Source organism: Eschrichtius robustus, chromosome 3 (genome assembly GCF_028021215.1).
Source record: "Eschrichtius robustus isolate mEscRob2 chromosome 3, mEscRob2.pri, whole genome shotgun sequence".
NCBI lineage: Eukaryota > Metazoa > Chordata > Mammalia > Artiodactyla > Eschrichtiidae > Eschrichtius > Eschrichtius robustus.
Genome location: NC_090826.1, coordinates 113953747 through 113977380, shown reverse-complemented (window position 1 = coordinate 113977380; position 23634 = coordinate 113953747). Strand labels below are relative to the sequence as shown.

The following is a 23634-nucleotide window of genomic DNA, read 5'->3' as shown; positions in this document are numbered from 1 at the left end:
GTTTTCCATAGTGGCTGGACCAATTTACATTCCCACCAACAGGATATAAGGGTTCCCTTGTCACCACATCCTCACCAGCAACTGTTGTCTTTTTTCTTCTTGATGACAGCCATTCTAGTGGGAGCATGACTCTTAAATTTTAAGTGTGAATGGAGAGATCACTGGCTAAGGGAAGAGGGGACCCCATTCAGACTTTATTCAAAAATTGCATGCTGGGGACTCCCCTGGTGGCGCAGTGGTTAAGAATCCACCTGCCACTTCAGGGTACACGGGTTCGAGCCCTGGTCCGGGAAGATCCCACATGCCACAGAACAACTAAGCCCATGCACCACAACTTCTGAGCCCTGTGCTCTAGGGCCTGTGAGCCACAACTGCTGAGGCCTGAGCGCCCTAGAGCCTGCGTGCTGCAACTACTGAGCCCACATGCTGCAACTACTGAAGGCCATGTGCCTAGAGCCTGTGCTCCGCAACAAGAGAAGCCAATGCAATGAGAAGCCCGCACACCACAACGAAGAGTAGCCCCTGCTTGCCACAACTAGAGAAAGCCCGCACGCAGCAACGAAGACCCAACACGGCCAAAAAATAAATAAATAAAAATAAAAATGAAAAAAAAAAATGTTAAAAAAAAATAAAATAAAAATGAAAAAAATGTTAAAAAATGAAAAAAAAGTTAAAAAAATGAAAAAAAATTGTTCAAAAAAATTGCATTTTGATGAGGATGAGATGATGAAATAAACATACTTCCAGACATAACTTATCCTTCCTTTTTCCAAGCAGTTTGGTCTAAACTTATCCACAAATATCTTTGTAAAATTATTTAAATTATTTCTTTCTCTTTCTCCATGGATAATAGCTTAATCAGAATTTTTTCAATGCCCAACCCCAATTCCTCAAGCTTCATTTCAGCCTTATTCCTGCTCAGTCCTCTTTAATTATACAGAATAAAGAAGTCTCTCTGAAAAACCCTTCAAAGAGTTGAAGCCAATGTGAAGTCCTCTTCTCAATCACTGCTTTCTCACTTCCTCCTCATCTCTGTTTTCAAGCCTAACTCTCCTTTCATCTTCTCCACATTCCATGGGAAAATAAACCTCTGGAAAAAGGACCCAGTCTCAATCTCAAGAATAATTTGCCAACACATCTGTAAAAGAAAGTGGTGACTAATGTGGCTCAAATGGCTAAGCCAAACTCAGGTGTCCCCTTCTCAAACACTGAAAACTTATGGCTGGACTTGAACCCTCATTAAAACTAAACTGACTTCCCAACTTAGAAATTTCAGGATGCAGTCTCTTGGTGTTTCAAGCTCAAGACTAGTCCTTCTCTGTAATTTAGCTCAGATTTACCCATTGCCTGTCTTTATTTCTAAACCCTTTATCCAGATCCTGGTAGTTTTGTATCAGATTACTATTATTAATTAGTGCAGGCCTCTCCACTTCCATTCTCCCTTCACCCCAAAATGTTCTACCCATTATATGTGCCTTGCTGCTATTTGAAAGCCTCCAATTGCTCTCTAGTGCTTCAAATAAAATCAGAGCTGGGACTTCCCTGGTGGCACAGTGATTAAGAATCCGCCTGCCAATGCAGGGGACACGGGTTCAAGCCCTGGTCCGGGAATATCCCACATGCCATGGAGCACCTAAGCCCGTGTGCAACAGCTACTGAGCCTGAGCTCTAGAGCCCGCGAGCCACAACTACTAAAGCCCACGCACCTAGAGCCCGTGCTCTGCAACAAGAGAAGCCACTGCAATGAGAAGACCGTGCACCGCAACGAAGAGTAGCCCCTGTTCACCGCAACTAGAGAAAGCCCGCGTGCAGCAACAAAGACCCACCGCAGGCAAAAATAAATAAATAAATAAAATAAATTTTTTAAAAAAAGAATGAAAATCAGAGCTTCTGACAGTTGTTACCGGAATAATTCCCCAGGGAAAGCTGCTCTGTCTGTTCTCAGCTGCTCTACATTGTGACTCATATCCTATACTCTGGGCATAAAAAACCCTCTTATCCTAATTTTTGATGACTTATTCTCCTACCTCTAGGTCTTTGTCCAAGCTTCCCAACTGACATGGAACTACCTTACTTCATCTGTCCATGTCATCCAACGCAGCTCCTTCATCAAGTGGCACCACTTCCTCCAGCAAGATTCCACGATTGGTCCAGTATCCTACTAACCTCTATCTCCGAACTTCCATTCCCCCTCAGAGTACCACTAAATTTTACAATGAATTTTTTTTCTTATCTGCCTCGTTAGATAGTAAATCCCCCAAAACTCTCTCTTCTGTAATATGTATCCCCACGTGCCTTGTATAGTGCTTTGCACTCAATGAGCACTTACTATGAACTTGTGAACTAACCAACTACTTGTAGAATATATATGCCCAGATTCCACCAAGGGTTTACTGGGAAGAGAGTAGGGAAAACATACACAATAACTTTGTTCCACAATTCATTTACTGAATTGGGGCAGGTGATTTAACAACAGATTGCAAGATAAGGTTGGGAGAGAAGAGTTCTGGCTTTCTCTCCCAGGAGCCAGTTGTGTCATGGATGCTTGTAAATTTTCAAAAATAGCCATCTGTTGTTGGGCAAGCTGGGTCTCAAGCTGGAGACTGGCATACATACATTCTAGGAGTCCTAGGCATTCCTTGGGCTTGTGGTCAATTCCTGAAGGAAGAGCAATGGAGGTGCAAAGGAGACGAAAGAGAGATTTTATAATTGTACTGAGGTGGGAAGGGCTCTAATAAGAGGACCGCTCTAATCTTTCTGGGCACAACTCAACCCAGATGCAGCTGTGCTCAGCTGTCACCTTCTCCATGAAGCCTTCCTGGCCACCCTATTTGAAACCAATCCACTGGAACTTATTACCCACTCTCTTGCTTTATTTTTCCCTTAGTACTTATGATTATTTGGCATATTTTGTAATTAGTTACGTAATTGTTTTTAATTGTAATTAGTTATGTAATCCCCCTTCTAGAATGTAAGCTCCAGGAAGGCATAGATTTTTGTCTGATTTGTTCACTAGTGTGTCCCCGGCACCTAGAACAGTACCTGGCGCGTAAGTGTTCAACAAATATTTGATGAGTGAATGAAATGGTCTGAGAGTGAGGCCTAACTTCCCTTTCAAGAGCTCAGGGGATGCCTCAGCATTCTTCTTACCTGACATAGTAAGGTCATCAGCAGTGACCCGAAGTTCTTCCTGTTGTCTAACTTTGACCAGTCTCGCTGAAATCAATTCTTTTTCTAATGTTTTCAACTACATTATCTGCATCCAGCTCTTAGTTAACCTTGGTAGTTATTTATCCATTGTTTGTGTATTTATTGGTCTTGACTTCTTTGTTAAACTCTGAGGTCCTCAAAAACAGGACTCATGACTGTCTAGTGAGCTGTTTGGCTTCCCACAGGTATGCTAAATACCCACTGATTTCGCCATGGGAGGATGAATAACTGAAATGCAAAGAAACTGAGCTAACTGTTACTATTTCCTTCCCTAGCCACTTTTCAACTAACATTACTAGCAAGCAATAAAATTTTCAGCCAGCTCCAGCCACCTCCTCCATACAACCTTTCCCCCTGCTGAGTCCATTTGGGAAATCCACCCTGCATCCGTCCTTACCTGAGGACAGCTTTGTTGCCGGGATTTTCAGGCAAGTGGCTGGTGGGGAACTTGCTTGAAGATTAATAAAGCTGGGGGTGGGTTTGGCTCAACAAAGAGGCACAGCATTACCTTCCTCTTTAGCTGGAGCAAAATCAGAGGCAACTAAGTCAGAGTTCATTCCGACAAGGGACAGCCTAATTAGATCCCTGCGTCTGGTCTATGAATGCAAGTGCTGAGATCCTGGCCTGAATATCTTCAAAGAAAGTTATATAAGACAAAAGAGAAACCATAGTGGGACTAAGGGAAACCAAGCAGGGTCGGGATAAGCTAAAATCTAATTTGCTTATATTCTGCAAGTTCTTATTGATCTGTGCTACATGCTGACTACTGTGCTGAATGTTAGGGCATACACAAGACATCTAAGACATGGTTTCTTAGGTGTTTAATATCTACTTAGGGAGACGAATCAGACACTGGTGAAATGGTGATATAACAACACAGGACATAAACAATGAGTCTGACAGCCTCGGGTGAAAGTAAGTCCTTTTATCTTTTAGTTATACTAAGATGTGAATAAATGTAAAAATGAATGTTTTTGAAATGGGGTAAGATATCAATATGAGTACAACAGTCAAAGAAGACTCCAGGCAGGTGGAGGATATTTATTGGACCTTGAAAACAGGAAGCTTTGGATAAGTGGAAAAGATATTTCAAGTGGGAGAAAAAAAGGATGGCATGAGCAAAGGCAAGGAAGCAAGAATATGGCTAGGAGGATGAGGAGCCCTAAGAAAGTGGCCAGAATTAGAGGGTGCAGAGTGGGAAAGCAGGATGGGTCATGGAAGACTCTTTCCAATAGCAAATCTGAGACTTTCTCAGAAAGTCACTGAGCCTTTTAGGATTAGAAAATATGATAAAATTTTTACTTTAATTAATCCACTGGGATTAAAATGGGTTGGACATGGAAGTTCTCAAAGGGGAAAACAGATTACCTTCGGCAAAAATAGTTACGTTAGAAAGAAAATTTGATTTGTAGGGAGAAAACCATGAGTCCTATAGGAGACATATGTTATTTCTGTCTACTGAGCAACCCTTGCTCTGGAAAACTACTCTTTCCCCAGATTCCAGGTCATACATACATCAGGCCCCTCTCCATATTCCAACAGGAAAAGGCATGTGACCCAATACAGGGCAATCATGGTTTCCTATCTCCCTTGGCAACTGTGACTGATTGAAGGGATAAGCACATGAGGCAAACTGGGCCAGTCATTCCTTGGGACTGATATATAGATTCTGTGTCAAAGCTTGCTTTCCTCTGATTTGCTATGCTGGGAAGATGTAAATTTGGGGTCAATGAAAGCTACTGAGTTTGGCTAGCATGCTATGAGAAGCAGATACAAGCAAGAGATTAGAGAGGAGAGAGTGCAGGAGAAAGATGGAGAGATGGACAGATAGCTACAGGCACTGAATCCCGTTCCAGTCCCTGTGGTACTGGTAGCTCTTCTTCCTATTCTCTGACTACCTCAGCAACCTCCCAATTGCACAAGCCTCTGAATTTCCTTTCTCTCTCAGAGGAATCTGAGTTGGGGTAACGTCATATTAACATAAATCACATTTTGGACATATTGGATCTGAGGTGAGACAAGACAGTCCAAATAGAAATGCCTAGAAAAACAGCCAGAGAGAAGGCACTGAGCTCAGGTGAAAGGTCAAACTGCCAGGCCAGTCACAAAGAGGTGATGAAGGAACTGCAAAAATACATTAGCTCTCCAAGGTCAAAAACTGTGAGAGAAAACTGGACCTTTGGGGAACTCCTCCTCAGGAGTTTGGAAGATGAAAAGGAAGTGGCAAAGTAGCCGGGGAAGCAATGGATGGAAAGGCAGAGCAGCTGGTTCTATGAAAGAATTAAAGGGGTTGAGACAGTGGGGAATCCATTATTCACTATCATAATGAGATCAAAAAAGGATAAAAAATTGAATTCATTCATTCATACACATAAGAGACAGTTAAGTGCTTACATGTATCAGCCACTGAAGATACCACAGTGAGCTAAACAGACATGGTTGCTATTCTCATAGAACTGACAGTATTGCAGTTTAGACAGTCATTAAGTGATCAAGCACCATCAGTTACTCTTGGTGAGGGAAATCCATTTTTTTGCCCTGGGTTTGTGGATTTTTCTGAGCCCTACTGTAGGTCTTCCATCTTCTCCTCGCTCCTGCTCCAGAGTCATCATCTCATTTGATGGCTCACTCAGCATGGTAAGGAGCTAGAAGGTGAAACTCAGGCCTCAAGATTCTTCTCACCATTTGAAAAATTTGTGAACTTCCATGCAAATGCACTTCTCATTTGGGCCCTTCCTAGGTGTATGAGGATGCATTTTCTACTGAACTGTAAGGTTTGAAGAGTATGTTACACACAATCCATACTAAAGGAACCATATTTCTGACTAGACAACGTATAATAGAGGACGAGGTTGGGGAGCAGCCGAAGGAAGCAGAACAGAGAAAATAATAAAAGGTGATTTACATACAGTATCTTATACATTTCTCATAATGACCCTATGAAGTAGGTAGCTTTATCCACATTTTTTTGAGAAAACTTAAGTTAGAAAATTTGCTCAAGATTCCACAATTAGTATGTGGCAATGGCGGAATCAAATCCAGGCTTATAGACTCCAAAGTCATGCTCCTTACCACTGCACAATATAATCTGTGAAAAGAGCTAGTTCATTTATGTTCAAGTTATGACAGAGCAGGCCTCTCAGATAAAGTAATCTACCCCACCTAACAGTTAAGTGAATAGGCTCTGGAGTCAGATGGTCTCAGGCACTTCCCTGGCCACCAGTGGGACTATCCCACTCAGTCTGAGTATCTGTTCACTCTAGCCAACAATATGTCTTCTGTTCTAAGTATTAAGAGGAGATACAAAGTAATAATTAATATATTCATTCAACATATAATTATTGAGCATCTGGGACTTTCCTGTTGGCACAGTGGTTAAGAATCCGCCTGCCAATGCAGGGGACACAGGCTCAAGCCCTGGTTGGGGAAGATCCCACATGCCACAGAGCAGCTAAGCCCGTGAGCCACAACTACTAAGCCCACGCGCCTAGAGTCCCTGCTCTGCAACAAGAGAAGCCACGGCAATGAGAAGCCCGCGCATGACAACGAAAAGCAGCCGCCGCTCACCACCAACCAGAGAAAGCCTGTCCGCAGCAATTAAGACCCAAAGTAGCCAAAAATAAATTTAAAAATTTATTAAAATATATTTAAAAAATTATTGAGCATCTATTATTTAACAGATTCAGTTCTAGCCACTGGGAATACAGGAATGTTCCCATTTAGTGGGAAATGCAGAGCAAATACAAATACTTTCCAATTAAATAAGTAACAGGAAAAAACATACATACAACTAGCTTCATTTTCCCAAAAGCTGAGCAATTAAGGAGGCCTGGTTTTAAGGGAGAGGAAGCAGGGTCTCTGACACACACCTCTTCAGTTAGTAGGATGACTAGAATGCTACTCCATCTGAACACCAACGGGTGTGGTGCCTGGGAAAGAATCACATGACCACCGACAACCCATGCTACTATTTTACTATTAACAACTTAATAAGTTCTCCCCAGCAGAGCTCAGGCTGTTCCAATTTGGGGAGGAACAAATGTAAAAGGGTGTACTGTTCTATCTCATGGCCAAGTATAAGTAATTGTTCTTGAATTGATCTTGGTCTCACAGCCCTTTCATTAGTTTGGAAAACATGTTTCTAGTAGTACTGCAGCCTTTTTTCCTGGACAAAATAGTACTGTAACCATGCCCAAACCTTAACAGTCTCCTATGAACGGGCAAATATTCTGTGTTCTCTCATCGTTTTAATTTCTGTAATATCCGTCCTTTTCTTGTCTTGTAAGGTAACTTAAAAACTCTGGCTCCCCAACATCTCTAATGCACCGAGAGATGAGGAGGGCAGAGGAGGGAATGGGAGTGGAGAAAGAAAATCTGAGAGCACTACAGGGAACACTTGAAAAAGTGTTTCAGATAGGATAACTCGGGGAAAAAGTAAGCCATCACCCTCCGGTACCGCTCACAGCCTCAGCAGAACACATTTGCCTAAGAAGGTAAAGGTCCACGCACAGCAACGAGTCAGAAGCAATAAACCACAATTCCCAGCGTGCCCGGAAGAACAGTTACCGCCCAGCCCAGTCCGATCGGACTACAACTCCCATTTCACCCCGCATCAAACCGGCCAGGTCTTCCCGCAACTGCCGGTTTAAGCCCCGCCCCTCTATCTCTCCTGGTTGCTAAGGCTGGAACGAAAGCGTGGAAACTGTCACGCCTTTCTTGACCTTCGGGACCCGAGAGGAGCTGAGACGCAAGAGTTTAAGGACCTCACCTGCGGTGTTAATCGAAAGCCTCAACCCCAGCAACCACCCTTGTAGTTGATACACATGCGCAGTGCCATGCCGGCCAACTGCCCGAGTCTTGGCGCTTGCGCGGAGGTTCGCGCTGCACGCGGCCGGGAGCGGCCACCCTATTGCGCAAGCGTCTGTGCCCTCTCTATCTAGCTTTCCCTGCGTTCTTACGTAGGGGGCGGGGCTAAGAATGTCAATTGGCCTGTGTGCGTGCCGGTCAGTGAGGTGGGTGCGGTGATTGGTGGCGACCCGGAGAGTAGCGGGTTTGTGTGTGAGCCCTGTGGAGGCAGCGTTTTCTGGGCTTCGCTGGTTCTCTCTCTCCAGAAGGTTCTGCGGGTTCCCCCAGCTCTGGGTACCCGGCTCTGCATCGCGCCGCCATGATGGGTCATCGTCCGGTACTCGTGCTTAGTGAGTTGTGGGAAAGCCGGGGAAGGGACCCCCCCCCCCCACTTCACCACCCCTCTTTTTCCGCACTTTACAGCCTTGCCCCAGCCCAGTCCCGCTCAGGTCCGGCCACTGAGCCTTCCAGTGTTTAATTTTGGAAGCCCCTTCTCCTGTTTCCCTCTCTTCTCTTAACCCATTCCCCTGTCTTGGCAAATGTAAACTGACCTTCCTGTCGCCGAGCCTGTTGAACGGAACGGCGTTCCGTTCTTCACCCCCAACCCCCGCCCTTGAACTCTTCCTTGAGCGGTTTTCAGTGTGTAGCTGAATGAATAAAGGTTTTTTAGTTTGGCCTAGTTTTATAATCTTGGCTCATCCCTTAGTAACGGTGTGGCCTTGGCCAAACTGCTTGATTGAAAATGGCTCCATCTTTGTTATTAGGGTTAACAGTATTTCCTCATAGGATTGTGAGGCTTAAATGAGATAAGGAGATACAGCTGTTTAAAAGAGGGTCTGGCAAACAGCGAGTGGTATCCTTGGCCACTTCCTCTTCGGTAGCCGTCCTCTTGAATTTCCGTTAGTCAACCCCTGTTCACGAAGTAATAACCCTGCTTCCCTCATTGGTCTGGCTTAGATGTAATTATTCCCTCAAGTGTCCTCTCCGTTGTAATATTTCCCACTTACCAGCTGAGTTTTCCCAGATTCCTCGATTGGTTCTCTTTACCCTTCGGGAACATCCCAGATTTCTTTCCTTACTTACGAGTCCCATTTCCCTTGTCTTCCCTTGGTATGTTTCCAACCTGTGTAACTTCCGTATCCTATTTGCAAGAGCACCTGAGATGCCTGACTAGCCATTTTCCCTCCCTCACCATCTTCTTTGTAGCGAATGCTATTCCAAGATTTTATCTATTTTGTCTCTACTTGGAAAATAACTGTTTTCAGACAAGAATTCACTTAACCCAGGAAAAAACCCTATTTTTTCTGATGAATCCATTAGAAAGGTCCATGCAGGATTTTAGTTATCACTGCCTGAAATAGGAATCTAAATCCTGAGAATTGTGTTTAGATTTGATGGGACTGGATCGAAAATTTTACAGCAAATTGTAGGGAAAATATAATTTGGAGAGAGGAGTGAGACATTACGTAGGTTCAGTTATAGTCATTGGCTTGTCTCTCATTGAGCGGGCCCTGGGGTGACTGAGTGGTGCATTGTGCAGCCCTTTGGAGGTCCACGTTAATCTCTGGCATTAGTGGCTGTATCCAGTCAGGCTCCTTATTAAAATACGTAGTCAGCTCTTTCTAATGGTAAATGGGTAACTGAGGCATTCTGGTTAATGTCCAAGCATGATGTGACTATCTTGGCAAACCCAGACACTTGAGTGTGTGTTCTCATTCCACAGCACAGTGGGGGGCCCTATCAGTAATTATGCTGGGACTGTCAGTATGATTCCCCATATCCAAGTATGAGAATATGAACCCCCAGACTCCCTTTTTACGTAAAGGAGATTGATGCTTTTTAGAGACACCAGCCCTTTGAGAATCTCATGGATCTCAGATCTCAGGTTATGAATTCTTGCTGTAAATACATGAATGTTTGGCTAGAGGGAAAGTGATGACCAAGATTCCAAAGTTGAAGCTTTATGGATTGTTTCTTCGTATACCAGGGGTTGAAGTAAATAAAGCTTTATGGATTGTTTCTTTGTATACCAGGGGTTGAAGTAAATAAATAAACATAAGTATATATGTTTACTTTTTAACAGTTTGTCGAGGTATAATTGACATACAATAAGCTGCACATATTTAAAGAGTACAGGTTGATAAGCTTTAATCCGTATATACATCATGAAACCTGGGTGTGTTTTTATTTTCAAAGATTGGGGAATAAATAGCTTATATACAGTGGGGCAATCCTGGGCTGTTGCCTTTTGTTTTTATCTATTTTAGGCCAGAACACAAAGCGTGAATCTGGAAGAAAAGTTCAATCTGGAAACATCAATGCTGCCAAGGTAGCACATCTTTTAAGTTGTTTATAGTAGTTTGCCTGTAGCTGCCTTCCCTAGTATTTCTGTATTTGTTTGCAATTAGGCAGAGGAAAAGTTGACTTCCCTTCCTTCCGGACATTTCCGTCTCGGTGGTAAGGAGAAGGAAGCCTTCCCTCTCTGAGCTAGGCCTGATGGTCTTCTTATATTAACTTGTGCATATTCTATTGCTGTATATTGTCTCATAATATTCTGTTTGTGTTTGTCTCCCATACTAGACTGAGTTAGTTGAAGGGAAGAACTGTATTAATTCCCTTTTGTATTCCTAGTACTCAATGTAGATCCTGGATAGGTGTTCAGTAAATATCTTTTGAATGAAAGAATGAAATAGCCCTAGATCTAATTAGCATGGGGTGGAGGCTACTATCATGGAAAGAAATACAAATACGTGGACTTTCAGTTATCTGGACTGCTGGGAAACTGAAGCTCTGGGAGGCATGTCCCTTTTTTTCCTTGTGAAAAGTTATTTGTTTCTGCATCCAGAAAACATTCCCAAAGCGGAAAAAGCAAAGAACAGAATCTAGCCATGTGGCGTGCTGTATTTAAAGTGGTCGCCAACCCTACTTTAGAAGTGTCCTTGTTAAAACACTGGCTCTGTGGGTTACTCATGCCTCTTCCCCTAACACACTCACTATCTTCTGATTTGTGCTTACATGTTTTGTATTTTCTTTCCATAGACTATTGCAGATGTCATCCGAACATGTTTGGGACCCAAGTCTATGATGAAGGTAGGCTTATCTCATTACTGAAACTTCGACTACAGATTTTCCCTTTCTGTTTTCTGGGACACTTAAATATAACTTCTGCTTTTGTCCTAGATGCTTTTGGACCCAATGGGAGGCATTGTGATGACCAATGATGGCAATGCTATTCTTCGAGAGGTTTGACTTTTTGTTTTGCTTTCTAACATTTTATAAAGGACACATAAAGAGATAATGTAAATAATGATTAGCTTTTTTGGGCTGCTGTAGCAAATTACCACAGACTGTGTGACTTGAAACAACAGAAATTTATTCACATGGACTGGAGGCTGGCGGTCCAAACTCAAGGTGTCAGCAGTGCCATGCTCCTTCTGAAGGCTCTAGGGAAGAATCCTTCCTCTTATAGCTTCTGATGCTTGACCACATTCCTTGGCTTATAAGCTCTCTTTCTGTCTTATGGCATTTTCTTGTGTGTCTCATAAGGACACCAGTGGTTGGGTTTAGAGCGTACCTTGATTACCCCTATGACCTCATCTTAACTTGGTTACATCTGCAAAGACCCTATTTCCAAATATAGTTTTCAGGGGATGAGACATCAACATGTTCTTTCAGAGGACACAATTCAACCACAACAATGGTGTTCCCAATAAATAAGCTAAAAGATACTGTTCTGTTCTCAAGAAACTTCAGTAGTTAAGTTGTCCTAATGCATTTTTCCCCAAAAAGAAAAAGACTTGGAAAGGTGTTTTACTTAGATATTTTAGGGGCCACTTTTAATCTTTAAAGCTGTGGTAAAACAATAAAAGGGAGTAAGTGTGGAAGCAAGAATCTCAAGAGTTAGGACCAAGCAGAATGGGTTAAGAGGTCTTTCTTTCAGATTCAAGTACAGCATCCAGCAGCCAAGTCCATGATTGAAATTAGCCGGACACAGGATGAAGAGGTTGGAGATGGGACCACATCTGTAATTATTCTTGGTAAGAAAAGAATGGAAGGTTGATAAGGAAAATTAGATTGAAACATTAAGATTTTTGCCAGAAATAACGTCAGAGCTTTTTGTTTTGTTTTGACCGCAACGCGCGGCATGTGGGATCTTAGTGCCCTGACTAGAGATGGAACCCGCCGCACCCCCTGCAGTGAAAGCGTGGGGTCTTAACCACTAGACCGCCAAAGAAGTCCCCTGAGTCATATTTTAAGAACATTTTTACCAATCCACTAATTATAAATGTTTAAAGAACTTTTTGCTAATTTTCTGTGTATTCTCTCCAACTGAGCATAAAATGTTCATCATGGTATAGGATGAGCTTTGCAAATCTGATTGAATAAAATACAGTCCATTGTCATACTCACAATAAGTTATATTCTATAAAGTCACCACAAACACTGAATTAGTGAATACTAAACCATCACTCCGGGGGGAGTATAGGGTTAGGTTCCTCAAGCGTCCAGTCACATATTTATCAATGCATAAACATGTATGTTTTATGTTTTATTTGTTTGTTTTAAAGACACTTTATTTATATATATTGTTGATTCATTAACACTGGACTCATGCCCAGTAGCACTATAACTTATGCCTGAACAAAGCTTATGTAGTAAGTTATTGTCTCTACAGGGCACATTACAGCTTTCTTGCACGTAGGAAAATTAGATAGTACTTTAGGACTATACTTAGGCCATTTTAAACAGTGAAATCAACAAGAAAATGCGCAAAAAATGTGGAAAACATGCCACTAAATATACCACGTAAAGGACACTTGTTTACATGTGTTACATGGGAATTCCCCAGTGGTCCAGTGGTTAGAACTCCACACTTTTTCACTGCCGAGGGGGCGGGTTCGATCCCCGGTTGGGGAACTAAGATCCCACAAGCCGTGTGGCACGGCCAAAAATAAAAATTAATTAATTAAAAAAAAAATCTGTAGCAATATGTTTTCAGGAATTGAGGGAAAAACTATTTTCAGTTAGGAGATGCCAATTTATAGTGTTGGCCCACAGGCCTAAAAGTAGAATCCTTAACAAAATTATTATAATATGAACTTTTTAAAAATTAATTTTTAAATGCCTTTGTACTGCATTTTGAGAATGGTGAGTTGGGTGGAGATTTGCTTGAGTCACCACCAACTAATCACATCTTTAGATCCAGTTCTTTTGTGGATTGAGGATTAATTACATATGGCTAGTTCTGTACTGAAACTTGGAGGATGAAAGAAGTAGGTAAGACTCCATATGCTTTTTCACTTATTTGGGTAGAAGATGAGCTTTAGGTTTCAGGCAGAATTTTCTAGCTGGTAATCTTAGTTAAATCTCCTGGAGATATTAAGTAGGTTAAGTATCCATGAGTCTAGGTTTCTTAGACTTAGGTAGCTTTTAAAAAACCAAAACTGCCATTTCTGAAGATATCTTTCTTCTGTGATACTGTTCTGATTCTTCTTTAACAGGGTATAGTCTTTTCTAAGTTAACTTATTAGAGCATGTTTCAAAATATTTGATTATCTTTCTTTTAATATACATGATGGTCACTTAGGAATTCTAAAGTATTGAAATCAAACATTTGAGCACATGCCAAAGAGTATACATGTGAACTTTTACACATTTGTGTACATTTTAAAAATTAGTATCAGTGGACCTGGTAGTACAAGCCCTTTGTGCAAAAGGTCCTTTTTTTGACCAAAATAATGGTTTTTCCTCTTCAAAACTTTTTTTAGAAACAAGCTTTTGTGTGTGTGTGTGTGTGTGTGTGTGTGTTAGAATTAGAAAGTAAGGACAGTTTTTAAAAGGAAGGGACATTTTACCAATAATCCCTCTTCCAGAGGGTAAATTTTGTAAATTTTTATGGGTATTCTTCCAGGTATAAAGTTTTGTGGGTTTTTTTGTTTTCAGTACCAGCAGTTTGACTACATCCTAGGTATTGAAATAATAATAAGCAAGTCAATTTTCCTTTATTTTTCTTTCTCTTTTAGAGTCTTCGGGAAAATGTTTACTATTTGTTTAGGAAACTGGGAACAAATATTTAGTTAGATCACAAGAATAAGTAAACCCTGGGATCAATCTTTGATCATTTAAAATGTATCTGATGAGAATTTTTTTTTTCCGAATTTGCTTGTACAAAGTACAAAATCTGGAATAGTATTTGCATACTTTGGGGAAACGTACTTAAGAAAAAAGAGCAGGTATTTTTAGAAGCATAATGAAGTTGCCTTGATATCCAGGTACTTTTCAAAATGTTATGGTGTATGCATCTTTTTTCAGCAGGGGAGATGCTGTCTGTGGCTGAGCACTTCCTGGAGCAGCAGATGCACCCAACAGTGGTGATCAGTGCTTACCGCAGGGCTTTGGACGATATGATCAGCACCCTTAAGAAAATAAGGTATTGGAGGTGGGGACCAGAAATGGGTAGTGTCAACTATGGGAGGCCTGGAAAACTAATCTGTTCTTAGATGGTAAAGGAAGGCCGAGCACATCACCAGTAGTTTATACCCTGGTGGTATTTTGTGAGAAGGAGAAACAAAGAGGGGAGCAAAATGAAGGGAAGGGTAAGAGAAATAAAAGTTTTTAGAGGGCTTCCCTGGTGGCGCAGTGGTTGAGAATCTGCCTGCCAATGCAGGGGACACGGGTTCGAGCCCTGGTCTGGGAGGATCCCACATGCCACGGAGCAACTAGGCCCGTGAGCCACAACTACTGAGCCTGCGCGACTGGAGCCTGTGCTCCGCAACAAGAGAGGCCGCGATAGTGAGAGGCCAGCGCACTGCGATGAAGATTGGCCCCTGCTTGCCACAACTAGAGAAAGCCCTCGCACAGAAACGAAGACCCAACACAGCCAAAAATAAATAAATAAATAAATAAAAATTTAAAATAATACAGACATACACTTTATTTAAAAAAAAAAGTTTTTAGAAAATGGCAAAGGATACAAAGCAGACAAATAAAAGAAGCTAGGTTTAATTCTTCAAAATATATTTTGGTTATATGCAATCTGCTAGTTTCCATGTTAGGCACTGCTATGGGAAATGTGTAGTAAGTGAAATAGAGCTACCCTCCAAAGTTTTAGATTCTAGTGGGAGAAATAAGTTAAGGAGTTAGATAACTAATTATTCAGGGGTTAAAATACCCTGCCATCGTGTATGATTATAACTAATTCAGTCAGTACTCTCTCTAAAGTGCTGTGGAGGATGGTAGCCAGTGGTTTTCATTAAAATCAAAAGGACTGGTACTGAAAATGCTATTTGAATCCTCTCTGGTTATCAAAGAGCTTGCTGTTAGTCTATGTTTGCTGAGTGCTATAAGGTAATAAAAGGAATATAGGAATGTGTGACTTCTACTTGAGGAAATGTCAGTTAAGTAAGAACATGATACAGAATGCAAAATTTTTTTGATTAAAAAAGTTGTTTAAAAAATAAAACCTGGGACTTACCTGGTTGCGCAGTGGTTAAGAATCCGCCTGCCAGTGCAGGGGATACGGGTTCGAGCCCTGGTCCGGGAAGATTCCACATGCCATGGAGCAACTAAGCCCATGAACCACAACTACTGAGCCTGCACTCTGGAGCCCGCGAGCCACAGCTACTGAAGCCTGCGCACCTAGAGCCTGTGCTCCGCAACAAGGGACGCTACCACAGTGAGAAACCCGCGCACCGCAAGTAGAGAAAGCCCACGTGCAACAACGAAGACCCAGCGCAGCCAAAAATAAATCAGTTATTTAAATAAATTTATTTTTAATTAATTAATTAAAACCTATAATTTTCTACTCATATCCTTAGGTTGTCGGGTACACAAGTACCTAGCAATTTGGTGAGCTTTGTATTGTATTTCCTGCTGTTAAGAGACAAAGTATATGATAATATCTGTCTAGCACTCTTACAGAAGGAGGTGCTTGATTTAAAACATTTTTATGAAGTAAGCTTTGTAAGAATGTAGAGTACACAAAGGATTTATTGAATATTTGGAGCTGAATCATTAATGTTTTTCTTTTTATCAAGCAATAACTGCCTGTATATCTTAGATAATATTTTTGGAGCTATTGCTTTTTCCCTAAAATACATAATTCAGCAACTATTTAATGATTGCTTATTGTGTGTCTTACTGTGTTAATAAAAGGGATTTCAGCAGTATGAAAATTTGGACAAGATGGTATCCAAGGTCTCTTACAACTTATGATTCTAGATAGTCTTGCCATGTACAAATTTGTAATTTCGTTAGAGGAGACTAAACACATAAAAACACTGTGGCGCACCATGTATTATGATGCTAGGTAAAATAGAATCAGGTGTCCAAATGGATAGCACAGACCGATGGTGATTCTCCAGAGGAGCTCTCAGAATTTGTTAGTTATAGGATGAGGTTTCAAAGGTAAAATGTGTCTTGACCCAAGTTGTGAAAGTAATAGAGTTTATTTGGTTGGAGCAGAAGGTAAGGAAATTATTTTACTGTAAACTCTGTAAGTGTGGAGAGTTGTCAGACATGAGAGCAGATTACTCGGATTTGAGACACCTTTCAGGGAGGGGTTAATTGTAATCTTGCTAAAAGGCAGAGGGTGGACAAAGTTACTTCTTGATAACACTGAGTTTCCTGCAAAGGAACAGATTCCCCTTGTTCTGCCTGTTGGCCCACTATTACAGTCATCAAGATATAGATGAGGACTTCCTTAAACATCCAGGATCCCACTGAGCATATTATTCGTTTTTCTTTTCTCCAGTACCCCTGTTGACACCAGTAACCGAGATGCCATGCTGAACATCATCAACAGCTCCATTACTACCAAAGTAATCAGTCGGTGGTCTTCTTTGGCTTGCAACATTGCCCTGGATGCTGTCAAAACTGTACAGTTTGAGGAGAACGGTCGGAAGGAGATTGACATCAAGAAATACGCAAAGGTAGAAAAGGTAAACTCTTTGAGTGTGTACTTTGGAGACAAATTATTTCCTAGCATGAGTCATCACACTTGTGGAGGAAATAAGTTTAAATCAGAGCAAGATATTTTTATTATTAGAACCAGGAAGAAGAGTATTTGCTACCTGGAAAACAAAAACTTGAAAAAGAGGGTGCCAAAGAGGTATCTGAAATAATTCTGTTAGCTTCACTGCTGTCCCTACACAAGGTCTACAGGGGCAAGAGAAAGGCTTATTTTTGTGTCTGTATTTGTGCATTTGCATACATATCAGCCACTGGGTCAGGAAATAAACAAGGGCTCTACAGCATAGCGCTAATAAGCCCCAGAATGCTTTCTCCATCTTTATTAATTTAAGATTTTAAAGTAGCGTTAATATCTTGTGGCCAGTAGATGGAACCCTATGTCTAAAATTCATGGAAATATCTTTCAGGAAGTAGAGATCTGCGTCCTTTTTTTTTTTTTTAAGAAGTATTGCGTGATTTTCTCATTCATTCATTCATTCGGCTGCGCCAGGTGTTAGTTGCGGCACACGGGATCCTCATTGCAGCATGAAGGATCTTTTAGTTGCCACATGCGGGATCTAGTTCCCTGACCATGGATCAAACCCAGGCCCCCTGCATTGGGAGTGCGGAGTCTTACCCACTGGACCACCAGGGAAGTCCCTGTGCCCCTTTAAATCTTTGTCAATCACTGAATTTCTGTCTCAGCCAACCTTCAAATTGTGTATCATGGTCTAAGATTGATGTGCTTCCTAGAGAGAAAGAAGTGTGATTGCAACTGTAGTTGTTTTAGAGGTTCATGGAAAAAAGATACTTTAAAAATCTGAAATGGTGGTCATTTGGGAAAGATGAATGTCTGGGCAGGGAGTTGAGAAATTATCTCCTGGTTGTGGATTGAAGTGGTTCTTTTGCTCAGATACCTGGCGGCATCATTGAAGACTCGTGTGTGCTACGTGGAGTCATGATTAACAAGGATGTGACCCATCCGCGGATGCGGCGCTATATCAAGAACCCTCGCATCGTGCTGCTGGATTCTTCTCTGGAATACAAGAAAGGAGAAAGCCAGGTAATGTCCCTGGCCCTATTCCTTAAATTTGATGTAAGAATCTGTTAATATGGACAAGGGAAATAAAAAGTGTTTGTTACATGCCTACTCTGTGACCTTTACAAGTAATCTCTGATTCTTACAACTACTCTTTACAGCAGATGATACTGACTTCCATTTTACAGATGAGGGATCTACACCTCAGAGAAGTTAGGTTAATTGCTTGAGGAACACAGCTGGTATTGGCGAAATCAGAATTTGAACCCAGCTCTGTTTGGCTTCAATTCCACACTATCATGCCACCTTTCCTAATGCATCAGTAGAACATAAAGTAGGAGTTAATTGAGCTTTGAAGTGCCAAAGAATTTCCAGAGGGCAGGAAGCTCACAAGGCTCCATCACCCTTGGATAAAACAAAGTAATTGAAGCTTATCAAACAGTGGTTGGGAACAAGAATCGATTCATTAGTGAGAAGAATTAAGACCCTGAGTTACCATGCACACTGACAGGTCAGAAGAAACATTGAACTAAGTGGCTAGAGACCTTAGCCAAACTCCACTAATTGCATTGTGACTTTGCATTCCAGTTGCTTTATAATTAAATGGGGTTAAACTAGATGACTGCTGGAGCTAAAGTGGCTTATAGAGGTGTTGGGTCGTGGCTTATTCTAACTCATGCTTTCTGGGATACATGAGAGTGCTGGATGGAGGGAGTATAGTAGTTAGGATGACCCTAAAGAGCTTCACCAATCCAAAATTTTTAATTCAGAGTGACTTTTCTTCACCACATAGACTGACATTGAGATCACACGAGAGGAAGACTTCACCCGAATCCTCCAAATGGAAGAAGAGTACATTCAGCAGCTCTGTGAGGACATTATCCATCTGAAGCCAGACGTGGTCATCACAGAAAAGGGCATCTCAGGTAGGACTACATTCAATTTTTCCAGACTATTGTTGTGGTAGAAGAGGGTCGGTGATTTTTTTCCTCGCATGTTGTCATACACTGAACATAATTAACATGTGATGGTTAGGGTATGTGGAGGATAAAACCTGTTCAGAACCCAGGGTTTCTGGTTTCCAGCTTGACACCTCTATTCTTGCAGATTTAGCTCAGCACTACCTCATGCGGGCCAATATCACAGCCATCCGCAGGGTCCGGAAGACAGACAATAATCGCATTGCTAGGTGAGTAGGCCAGGTAAAAATAAAATTCTCCTTCCCATGTGTTTTTATTTTGTAGCTTCATAATGTAGTCATCCTTATCTGAAAAAGTTTAGCATAGGATAAAGCTAGCCAAATTATTTACAGATGGAAATAACCTGGGTTTAGCCATCTGCCCTCTTCAGAAGTCCTCTGTCTAGGGACTTCCTGGTGGTCTAGTGGCTAGGACTCCGTGCTCCCAATGCAGGGGGCCTGGGTTCGATCCCTGGTCAGGGAACTAGATCCCACATGCCACAACTAAAGTTCCTGCATGCTGCAACTAAGACCCAGCGCAGCCAAGTAAGTAAATAAGTATTTGAAGAAGAAGAAGTCCTCTATCTAGAGTAACAGTTATCTGCTGCCTGAGACTCTACTGCTCCTAACCAGTAGTGAACAGCTTATGCTTAGACATCTATGATCACTACTTTGGTATAGGGGTCCATTTCAGATCAGTCTGTTTTAACTAGCTCAGAATATAGCAGATCCAACAATTACCTTGATTGGATCCTCAGCTGCTGTTAATGCAACCTTAGATTGCACTCACTACTTCAGCATGAATATGTAGGCTCAGATACCATCTATTTTTAAGAGTAATTTTTTTTTTAAAGGTGAGTATATTCTACATCACATAATATGCCATAGATCCAAATCCAATTTTATACTTAAAACGCTTGCTCTGAAGTGGCTCGGCATACATACATATACATAGTTGACTCTACATGCCCATGAGTGGGGAAAAAGTGACAAATAAAAAATTAGCCCTACATTCATTAAAACGGGGTGAGACATATACTTATGTACTTAATCACCTTATTTCTTGCTTGACCTTTACATTGTCTTTAGTACAGTCCTGTTATTGACCTTGAGATCTAACTAGGCATTATAGGATGAGTTCTATCTAGAAATGACCATTATGTGTTATACACATGGTCAGATATGCATAAGAATTCATTTGTCCAAATTTTAGGGTCCACGAAGTATATTTTGAATTAACCTGTATCTCGTTACAGTAGTTGCCTTAGGTATGCACACTTTCACTTATAAAGCCACATTAGTTTAAGGAAACTTCACCTACATATTTGGAAATCTATTTCACCGGCAACCAAGACGTCTCGAGTTAGGTAGAAATGTTGTTAGCAGTCCACTTTGGCCCTTAACCCTTACACCCCACCGCAGACCCTAAGGACCAGGAAGATGAGTAAAAGTATGACATCATCTGGTCTTCTCCCTGTCCCCCTTCTCCCCATCTAATCAATAGAGCCTGTGGGGGCCGGATAGTCAGCCGACCAGAGGAACTGAGAGAAGAAGATGTTGGGACAGGGGCAGGCCTGTTGGAAATCAAGAAAATTGGAGATGAGTACTTTACATTCATCACTGAATGCAGAGACCCCAAGGCCTGCACCATTCTCCTCCGGGGGGCCAGCAAAGAGATTCTCTCGGTGAGTCAGCCTTGGAAGTGTGACTGAATGATCTAGGTCATTCCATTTCTTGAGAGTTTCCCAGAGGGCCTAAAATCATCCTGTTGCCCATTTATAGTTATTTAATTGCCATCTGAAGCCACAAATCTCTCTTCTTTTTTTTTTTTTTAATATTTTTATTTTTAATCATGGTTTAAAATGTTTTTAATGTAAAATATATCATCTGAATCATTTTTAAGTGTATAGTTACAGCAGTTTTAAGTGTATTCATATTCACATGCAACAGATCTTCAGAACTTTTTTTTAATCTCAAAAAATTGAGGGCTTCCCTGGTGGCGCAGTGGTTAAGAATCCGCCTGCCAATGCAGGGGACACGGGTTCGAGCCCTGGTCTGGGAAGATCCCACATGCCGCGGAGCAACTGGGCCCGTGAGCCACAACTACTGAGTCTGCGCGTCTGGAGCCTGTGCTCCGCAACAAGAGAGGCCGCGATAGTGAAGAGGCCCACGCATCGTGATGAAGAGTGGCCCCCGCTTGCCGCAACTAGAGAAAGCCCTCGCACAGAAATGAAGACCCAACACAGCCATAAATAAAAATAAATAAATAATTTTAAAAAAAAAATTGAGACACTATACCCATTGAACAATGACTCATCATTTCCCCATCCACTAGTAACCACTGTTTCCTTGTTTTTTAAGTTGAAATTATAAATATTACTTTTTTTTTCCTTAGTGAGGTTAGGTAATTTACCAGAGGCATATAGCTAGTAAGTAGAGAGTTTCTACTACACTGTGCAGCCTCCTGGAGTACACAGCTAGACAGGACAGAGTAGGGTTATAGGTCTGTCAAGCACAATGGACAAAAGTCTAACATCCCAGAGTGACACCACATTCCCCCTGGCCTTGTTGCAGTTGTAGTTAATGTGTTTTTCCAGAGTTAGTAGCATCTGCCCTGCCCAAAAGGTTTGAAGGACCTTTCTTAGTTTGCCCTCCTTGGTGGTTTACCGAACTTGGCAGTCAGGAAGTCGTTTGGTACTTCTGATTTGTCCTTGAGTCATCAAGCTTTGGCTTTATACTCTTTGTTTCCTTTCCCAAGGAAGTAGAACGCAACCTCCAGGATGCCATGCAGGTGTGCCGCAATGTTCTCCTGGACCCTCAGCTGGTGCCTGGGGGTGGGGCTTCTGAGATGGCTGTGGCTCATGCCTTGACAGAAAAATCCAAGGCCATGACTGGTGTGGAACAATGGCCATATCGGGCTGTTGCCCAAGCCCTAGAGGTCATCCCTCGTACCCTTATTCAAAACTGTGGGGCCAGCACCATCCGTCTACTTACCTCCCTTCGGGTGAGTTCCTTTCCGTGCTCTTCTCTTGATGGGGTAGGAAAAGCTGTGTTTGGCCTAAGAGGGTAGTTCATGTCTGTCTTTCCAGGTTCTCCTGGTAGCTTGTTCCCTTAAAATCTCTTCTCTTTCTTAATTTTTGATTTGTTTGTTGTCGTTGCCATTTCCTCTTACCCTTACCTTATCAATGCAGTGTATTTGATTTTTATGTAATGGTCTCTGTCAGCTTACTTGTTCCTAGTATTTTCCCCTTTAATTATTTATGCTTGTTCCAACTATAGGCCAAGCACACCCAGGAGAATTGTGAGACCTGGGGCGTAAATGGTGAGACAGGTACTTTGGTGGACATGAAAGAACTGGGCATCTGGGAACCATTGGCTGTAAAGCTGCAAACGTATAAGACAGCAGTGGAGGTGAGGCACTCTAAGACATACGCTGTGCTGTTTATTTCCAGATAACCAGAAAACAGTGTGTTTGGTCCAGTCTTGAGGAGGGGGGGATAGAAGGCAGAGTATTCCCCAAAAGATCTCCCAAGGAATTCCATCCCCCTACTTATATTTAGCTCATTTAAAAAGCAAGGTAGGGGGACTTCCCTGGTGCAGTGGGTAAGACTCTGTGCTGTCAGTGCAGGGGGCTCGGGTTCGATCCCTGGTTGGGAAACTAGGTCCCGCGTGCATGCCGCAACTAAGAGTTCGCATGCTACAACTAAGAAGTTCACATGCTGCAACTAAGAAGTCCACATGCCACAACTAAGAAGGTCCTGCATGCCGCAGCTAAGACCCGGTGCAGCCAAAAATAAATAAATAAATATTTTTAATTTAAAAAAAAAAAGGTAGGGAATTCCCTGGCAGTCCATTGGTTAGGACTACATTCTCTCACTGCTGAGGGCCCGGGTTCAATCTCTGGTTGGGGAACTAAAATCCCACAAGCTGTGTAGCATGGCCAAAAGAAAAAGAAAAAAAAAAAAGGCAAGGTAACGTAGCACAGGCTGCATCCCTTGCTTACGGAGAACTGCATTTTACATTCAAGACTCTGAAAGGGTAGATTTCAGATAAAATGGTAATTACATAGGAGGAGCTAGGTGATACGTCTAAAAGAAAACAAGTGTCCTTCCCTTCTTTGCTAACCTCTTTGGGGCTGTGGTTTTTCTCCTAGACGGCAGTTCTACTGCTGCGGATTGATGACATCGTATCAGGCCACAAAAAAAAGGGTGATGACCAGAGCCAGCAAGGCGGGGCTCCTGATGCTGGCCAGGAGTGAGCGGTGGGCAAGGCGACCTCAACGCACAGAGCCAACAGTCTCCCCCTTCCCTGAGCCAGACTGCCAGGGACACTGTGGATGTCTTTGTTTGGAAGGGATCGGGTTGAGGGGCAGCCCCAGTCCCTTTCTGTCCCAGCTCAGTTTGCAAAAGGCACTGACATGTAATTCTTCTCTGTTGTAAGCTTTCCATTTAGTTTGCTTCCGATGATTAAATCTAAGTCATTTGAGATGGTGGTTATTTGTTTTTCAACCTTGGGTCATATCTCTGCCTCCTGGCAAGGAGGGAGGAGGCAGAAAACCTTACTGGGAAGAGAGATGGGAATGAGGTCATTCAGTATCTTTGCCTCCTTGAGAGGGTATTCTTCAGACTTCTCA

The 23634-nt window shown here is 42.1% G+C and overlaps 2 protein-coding genes across 3 annotated transcripts; one reads left to right on the top strand and one right to left on the bottom strand.

Moving 5' to 3' along the window:
• Positions 1 to 2440: 2440 nt before the first annotated feature.
• Positions 2441 to 7116, bottom strand: TSACC (TSSK6 activating cochaperone). Its single transcript, XM_068541028.1, is given in 3 exon segments — positions 2441 to 2658; positions 3608 to 3730; positions 7080 to 7116. Coding segments are annotated over 3 exon segments (378 nt in total).
• A 1131-nt stretch (positions 7117 to 8247) lies between these two features.
• Positions 8248 to 23486, top strand: CCT3 (chaperonin containing TCP1 subunit 3). Of its 2 annotated transcripts, none has more exons than XM_068541024.1 (14): positions 8248 to 8405; positions 10323 to 10384; positions 11095 to 11145; positions 11236 to 11298; positions 11996 to 12092; positions 14368 to 14485; positions 16808 to 16985; positions 17918 to 18067; positions 18837 to 18969; positions 19151 to 19232; positions 20506 to 20686; positions 21760 to 22005; positions 22281 to 22412; positions 23155 to 23486. In XM_068541024.1, exons 1-14 carry the CDS (start codon positions 8375 to 8377, stop codon positions 23257 to 23259), a joined length of 1629 nt encoding a protein of 542 aa, XP_068397125.1. In that variant the 5' UTR covers positions 8248 to 8374; the 3' UTR covers positions 23260 to 23486. The 2 variants fall into 2 exon arrangements, with proteins under 2 accessions (XP_068397125.1, XP_068397124.1); XM_068541023.1 differs by having other exon boundaries at positions 16808 to 16994.
• Positions 23487 to 23634: the final 148 nt, after the last annotated feature.

What these genes read in the sequence shown, in the direction of transcription:
- CCT3 (XM_068541023.1), top strand. Translation starts at nt 8,375, where the DNA reads ATGATGGGTCATCGTCCGGTACTCGTGCTTA. An exon ending in AGCACCCTTAAGAAAATAAG is followed by an intron (nt 14,486 to 16,807) that starts GTATTGGAGGTG and finishes TCTTTTCTCCAG; the next exon opens with TACCCCTGTTGACACCAGTA. An exon ending in AATACGCAAAGGTAGAAAAG is followed by an intron (nt 16,995 to 17,917) that starts GTAAACTCTTTG and finishes TCTTTTGCTCAG; the next exon opens with ATACCTGGCGGCATCATTGA.